The sequence below is a fragment of the Phoca vitulina genome, unplaced genomic scaffold (assembly GCF_004348235.1).
Source record: "Phoca vitulina isolate PV1807 unplaced genomic scaffold, GSC_HSeal_1.0 scaffold71, whole genome shotgun sequence".
In the NCBI taxonomy this organism is placed as follows: Eukaryota; Metazoa; Chordata; class Mammalia; order Carnivora; family Phocidae; genus Phoca; species Phoca vitulina.
The window spans coordinates 8,105,730-8,112,789 of record NW_022589774.1 but is presented as its reverse complement, the minus strand read 5'-3'; the positions used below and the strand labels follow the sequence as shown (position 1 = coordinate 8,112,789).

Here is a 7,060-nt window from a genome sequence, read left to right as displayed (position 1 = left end):
TGTTTTCAGCATATCTTTCAAGAAAACACCCAAAGCCTCCTCTGAAAAGTCTTCTCTGGCTAATACCATCCCACACTGACTATCATTTTTCTTTCCCTACAGCATATGGACAATCTGTGAGACAGTATGTTGGTTATCTTTTTGACCATAGAAGGTATGAGAATTCATTTTTAAAGCAGTAAAGAGGGCGCCTGGGTGGCTCAGTCGGTTAAGCAACTGCCTTCGGCTCAGGTCATGATCCTGGAGTCCTGGGATCGAGTCCCACATCGGGCTCCTGGCTCAGCAGGGAGCCTGCTTCTCCCTCTGACCCTCTCCCTTCTCATGCTGTTTCTCTCTCCCTCGCTCTCTAATAAATAAATAAAATATTTTTAAAAAAAAGCAGTAAGATATTGCCAAAATAATGAACTATTATTATGTTATATTTTAACTAATATATTTGTCTTGCTTCCCCAAAGGGTTCACAAGCCCCTTGAGGGCAAGTGCAATAGTCTTTATTTTAGATTGCTTAAAAATGCCAGACACAACAGTTAAATAAAATATATACTGGATGAATAAATGAATGGATAATGCACTTCAGCACGTGAGTCTTTGAAGATTTCCTCAGTGCTGGAGCTATTGGAGGCTTTGGTTGCTGAGGATAATGATAAGCTTGGATACAACCAGCTAAGCAAATGACTAGTGGCAAATTTTGCTGACCTTGAACCCTGAGAGAACTCATCAGCTGGTTACTATACTGAGCATTAAATAACCTGCTGTACCTGTCACCCTCCTACATTTAGTCCTACCTACCTCAAACACCTCAATCACCATTTCATCAGGTCAACTCCCTGCTCAAAAATCTGTATGTAAGAGCTCCCTATTGCCTGAAGTAATTTTCAAAGTGGGTAGCACTAATGGAGTAGAAGGCGGGAGTTTTGTCATTTTGATTCTAAAATATATCTTAGAAGAGTGGCTATCACATAAGTTAAAAAACAATTACTGTGAGTAATGAGAGATATTTCTGAAGAATGCATGCCAAGGACTGAATTGTCCGCCCCCCCCCACCATCACCAAATTCATATGTTGAAACTCTAACCCCCAATGTGATGGTATTTGGAAATGGGACCTTCGGGAGGTAATTGGATTTAGATGAGATCATGAGGGTAGGACCCTCTTGATGAGATTAGTGTCCTTAAGAGAAAAGACACAAGAGAGCTAGCACACACACTCTTCCCCCTACCCCTTGCAGGTGAGGACATAGTGAAAAGGCAGCCATCTTCAAGCTAAGACAAGAACCCTCAACAGAACCCAACCAAGGTAGCACCCTGATACTGAATTTTCAGCCTCTAGATCTGTGAGAAAATACATTTTTATTGTTTAAGCACCAGTCTATGGTATTTTGTTATGGCAGCCCCAGCCAAGTAAGGCAATGTGTATGACCCATATTAACCATATGAAGGCACACACAATGCATACATATATCTGATCACACAAACTCAAACACATTGATAAATACTGCTGTAGACTTCTGCTTACACCTATGAACAAGTAACTGCTATGGAAATTGCTCTCCTGACTTAAACAAATGAAAACATAGACAAAATAAATTAAGTAAATATTTTCAGACATTGGACTACAAGCAAAGCAAGATTATGTTCCCTTAGAAAAGGGAAATAAATGAAGTATTTATATGTTTGCCCTGTCTACCTCGATGTAACCTCCAAACTGCAGCACAAGGAGGAGTAGTCTGAAAAAAGCCTTGCAAAGTTTGAGGTTTGAGAAGCCCAAAGCAGGTAGAACTTGCAGGGCAGAATATTGAAAATAAGGGAGCTATATGAAGAAAGAGCTCCAGAAATCTGCATGGGGGTCCCCTCAATCCTTTGCCTGAATAAATGTCTGTACATGCATAGGGTGAAGCTCCATGATGCTAGGAAAGATTAGTAGAATGTGGTAAGCCAAGAAATTCCCAGAGCCCAAACAGATCTGAAAAATCATTTGAATTTTTATCAACCAGAATAGGTAGACCTCACCGAATTCACAAAGCATTCAGAGGACTCATCAGAAGAGTCATAGCTTAGTAATGTAGCAAAGAAGCCCTAGTATACTGGAGCCCTAAAGTATCCTCCAAACCTGTCCTGAAAAAAGCTTTAAAACAAACCTCAAGAGGGTCAATCTGATCTTTAAGTAACTTACCTGCCTGCCAAAATAAAACTAATCATGTTTTAAAGGAATGCAACAAAATCAAGCACTCAACAAAGAAAACTCACAATGTTCACTTTCCAATAAAGATAATTATTAGATATATAAAATGTGACTCAAAACCACAAGTAAAGTCAGTCAATGATAGATCTAGACACAGATCTAGAAATGATAGATTTGATGGGGAATTTTCAGACAAAGACATAAAACAACAATTATAAGTGTCACAACTACGTATAAGTATTTAAAAGAAAACATGAACATGTGAAGAGAGAAATGGAAAACATAAACAAAAGCAACATAGATCATCTAGAGGTTAAAATTAAATTTGAAATGAAAAGTTCATTGAATGGGACTAAGAGCAAATTAAACACTGCAGAAGAAAAGATCAATACACTTGAAGCCATAACAGTAGAAACTATCCTAATTAAGTACAGAGGGTAAGAGGAAGAGAAAAGACAAAAATAAAATACTAGTGTCTTAATAATTAGTAGAACAATATTGAGCTCTTTAGCATGAATCTGGAGCCCCAGAAAGGAGAAGAGAACAAAAACAAATTTGAAGACTTTATGGCTGAAATTTTCCCAAATTTTATAAAAATTATAAATTTACAGATCAAAGACACTGAACAAAGAGTCTAAGCATATAGTTTAAGAAGTCTAAACACACAGAAAACATCACGAGTGCACCTCATAATAAAATTTCTCAAAACCAGGACAAGGAGAATATCTTTTTAGAAAGCCGGGGGGAGGGGGAGGCATACCACACAGAGGAATGAAAGTAAGATTATTGAGACTTCTTATCAAAAACAATGCAAGACAGGGGCGCCTGGATGGCTCAGATGTTAAGCACCTACTTTCGGCTCAGATCATGATCCCAAGGTCCTGGGATCGACCCCCGCATCAGGCTCCTTGAGCAGGGAGCCTGCTTCTCTCTCGCCTTCTCCTGCTCCCCCTGCTAGTGCTCTCTCGCTCTCTCTGTCAAATAAATAAATAAAATCTTAAATAAAAAACAATGCAGGGCACGTGGGTGGCTCAGTTGTTAAGCGTCTGCCTTAGGCTCAGGTCATGATTCCAGAGGCCTGGGATCCAGCCCCACATGGGGCTCCCTGCTCAGCAGGAAGCCTACTTCTCCCTCTCCCACTCCCCTTGCTTGTGTTCCTTCTCTTGCTGTGTCTCTCTCTGTCAAATAAATAAATAAAATCTTTAAAAAATAATAAAATAAATTTTAAAATAAATAAAAAAAAATAACGCAAGACAGAGGACGATAAAATGACATCTTTAAAGTGTGAAAAGGGAGAAAAACTGTTAACCTAGACTTTTAAATCCAGTGAAAATATAAAAATTAAATAATGAAGTCAAAATAAATATTTTTTCAGACAAAGGCTGAGGTAATTTGTTGCCAGAAGATCCATAATCCAAGAAATGTAAATCCACTTTGTTGATTTGGATGCCTTTTATTTCTTTTTGTTGTCTGATTGCTGAGGCTAGGACTTCCAGCACTATGTTGAACAACAGTGGTGAGAGTGGACATCCCTGTTGTGGTCCTGACCTTGGGGAAAAGCTCTCAGTTTTTCCCTGTTGAGGATGAAATTCGTGTGGGTCTTTTGTACATGGCTGTTATGATACTGAGGTATGTTCCCTCTATCCCTATACAGTGGAGAGTTTCTATCAAGAAAGTATGTTGTATTTTGTCAAATATTTTTTTTTCTGCATCTATTGAGAGGATCATATGATTCTTGTCCTTTCTTTTATTAATGTGGTGTATCACACTGATTGATTTATGGATGTTGAACTACACTTGCAGGTCAGGAATAAATACCACTTAATCGTGGTGTATGCTTCTTTTAATGTACTGTTGGATTCAATTTGCTAGTATTTTATTGAGAATTTTTACATTCATGTTCATCAGGGATATTGGCCTGCAATTCTTGTTTTTAGTGGGGTCTTTCTGGTTTTCAAGGTAAAGCTGGCCTCATAGAATGAGTTTAGAGGTTTTCCTTCCATTTCTACTTTTCTGAAACAGTTTCAGAAGAATAGGTATTAATTCTTCTTTAAATGTTTGGTAGAATTCTGCTGGGAAGCCATCCCGCCCTGGACTCTTGTTTGTTGGGAGATTTTCGATTACTGATTGAATTTCTTTGCTGGTTATGGGTTTGTTCAGGTTTTCTATTTCTTCCTGTTTCAGTTTGGGAAGTTTATATGTTTCTAGAAATGTATCCATTTCTTCCAGATTGCCTAATTTGTTGGCATATAATTGCTCATAATATTCTCTTATAATTGTTTGTATTTCTGGGTGTTGGTTGTGATCTCTCCTCTTTCATTCATGACTTGATTTATTTGGGTCCTTTCTCTTTTCTTTTTAATAAGTCTGGCTAGGGGTTTATCAATCTTATTAATTCTTTCAGAGAAGAAGCTCCTGATTTCATTGATCTGTTCTACTGTGGGTTTTTTTTTTTATTTCCGTCATTTCTGCTCTAATCTTTATTACTTCACTTCTCCTGCTGGATTAAGGCTTTATTTGCTGTTCTTTTTCCAGCTCCTTCAGGTGTAAGGTTAGGTTGTATATTTGAGACTTTTCTTGTTTCTTGAGGTAGAAAATCAAAAAGACTACACCTAAAAATTGCTAGAACTGATACAGGAATCCATCACAGGATAGAAAATCAATGCACAGAAGTTAGTTGCATTTCCATACACTAACAATGAAGCAGAAGAAAGAGAAATCAAGGAACTGATCCCATTTACAAATACACCAAAAACCATAAGACACCTAGGAATAAACCTAACCTTAGAGGTAAAAAATCTGTACTCTGAAAACTATAGAACACTTATGAAAGAAATTGAAGATGACACAAAGAAATGGAAAAACATTCCATGCTCATGGATTGGAAGAACAAATATTGTTAAAATGTCTATCCTACCCAGAGCAATCTACACATTCAATGCAATCCCCATCAAAATACCATCAACATTTTTCACAGAGTTGGAACAAACAATCCTAAAATTTGTATGGAACCACAGAAGAATCCAAATAACCAAAGTAATGTTGAAAAAGAAAACCAAAGCTGGAGGCATCACAATTCCGGACTTCAAGCTATATTATAAAGCTGTAGTCATCAAGACAGTATGGTACCGGCATAAAAACAGACACATAGATCAATGGAACAGAATAAAGAACCCAGAAATGGACCCTCAGCTCTATGGTCAACTAATCTTGACAAAGCAGGAAAAAATATCTAATGGAAAAAAGTCTCTTCAACAAATGGTGTTGGGAAAATTGGACAGCCACATGCAGAAGAATGAAACTGGACCATTTCCTTACACCACACACAAACATAGACTCAAAATGGATGAAAGAACTAAATGTGACACAGGAATCCATCAAAATCCTAGAGGATAACACAGGCAGCAACCTCTTTGACCTCAGCCACAGTAAGTTCTCGCTAGACACATCTCCAAAGGCAAGGCAAACAAAAGCAAAAATGAGCTATCAGGACTTCATCAAGACAAAAAACTTCTGTACAGCAAAGGAAACAGCCAATAAAACTAAAAGGCAGTGGCTGTCTGCTCCCCACCCCCAACTCCACTGCAGTGCCCCCTGGCTGCGGGTTTCCACGCGCTTTTCTTCCTTCTTGACCCTTATCGGGTCCCCTCAAGGCCTTCTGCCCCCAATCGCCCGGGCTCGCTGCTGCCATCCAGAGGAAAAATGAATGGGAGGGCTGATTTTCGAGAGCTGAATGCAGAAGTTCCAAGATCAATTCCCCACATAGGGGCTGATTACATTCCAACTGAAGAAGAAAGAAGAGTCTTCGCAGAGTGCAATGATGAAAGCTTCTGGTTCAGATCTGTTCCTTTGGCTGCAACAAGTATGTTGATTACTCAAGGATTAATTAGTAAAGGAATCCTTTCAAGTCATCCTAAATATGGTTCCATCCCTAAACTTATATTTGCTTGTATCATGGGATACTTTGCTGGAAAGCTTTCTTATGTGAAAACTTGCCAAGAGAAGTTCAGAAATCTTGAGAATTCCCCTCTGGGAGAAGCTTTACACTCAGCTTTACAGTCACGGCAATCTTCACCATCTGGGCACTATTCTCAAAAGTCAAAATATGACTCAAATTTGGGTGGTCATTCATCTTTTGTGACATCTCCAGCTGCAGACAACATAGAAAAAGAGATGCTTCCTCATTATGAGCCAATTCCATTCAGTGCTTCTATGAATGAATCTACTCCCACTGCTATTACTGATCATATTGCCCTAGGACCTGATCCCAACCCTGAAGAAAGTCCTAAGAGAAAAAATATTACATATGAGGAATTAAGGAATAAGAACAGAGAGTCATATGAAGTAACTTTAACACATAAGACTGACCCCTCAGTCAGGCCTATGCAGGAAAGAATGCCAAAAAAAGAAGTCAAAGTAAACAAATATGGAGATACTTGGGATGAGCGAAAAATTGCATCATTGGACCTATTGAAAGCGTTTCAATATCCAGCTTTATCTAGGTGGTCATGAATATCTGCATGCTTTGAGCTCAGCAGCAGTCTTCATAAACACATTTAAAACTAGAACCTAGGTTCTTGTGGTTTGGCTTATTAAAATGATGTTAAAAACACAGATTTTAGAGGGGGGGCCGAGCAAGATGGCGGAGGAGTAGGAGACCTGGATTTCGTCTCCTCTCAGGAATTCAGCTGGATAGGGATCAAACCATTCTGAACACCTATGAACTCAACAGGAGATCGAAGAAAAGAATAGCAACAACTCTCTGAACAGAAAAGCGACCACTTTCTGGAAGGTAGGACGTGCGGAGAAGTGAATCCGAGGCGATATTCGGGAGGATAGATGGCGGGGGAGGGGCCTCCATCGGCCGCTTCTGGCAAGT

General features: G+C 38.9%; 1 protein-coding gene across 1 annotated transcript; it reads left to right on the top strand.

Moving 5' to 3' along the window:
- The first annotated feature begins 5,794 nt into the window (after positions 1 to 5,794).
- On the top strand, positions 5,795 to 6,796 carry LOC116624828 (OCIA domain-containing protein 1-like). The gene has a single exon (XM_032393039.1). It carries the CDS (start codon positions 5,884 to 5,886, stop codon positions 6,691 to 6,693), a length of 810 nt encoding a protein of 269 aa, XP_032248930.1. The 5' UTR covers positions 5,795 to 5,883; the 3' UTR covers positions 6,694 to 6,796.
- Positions 6,797 to 7,060: the final 264 nt, after the last annotated feature.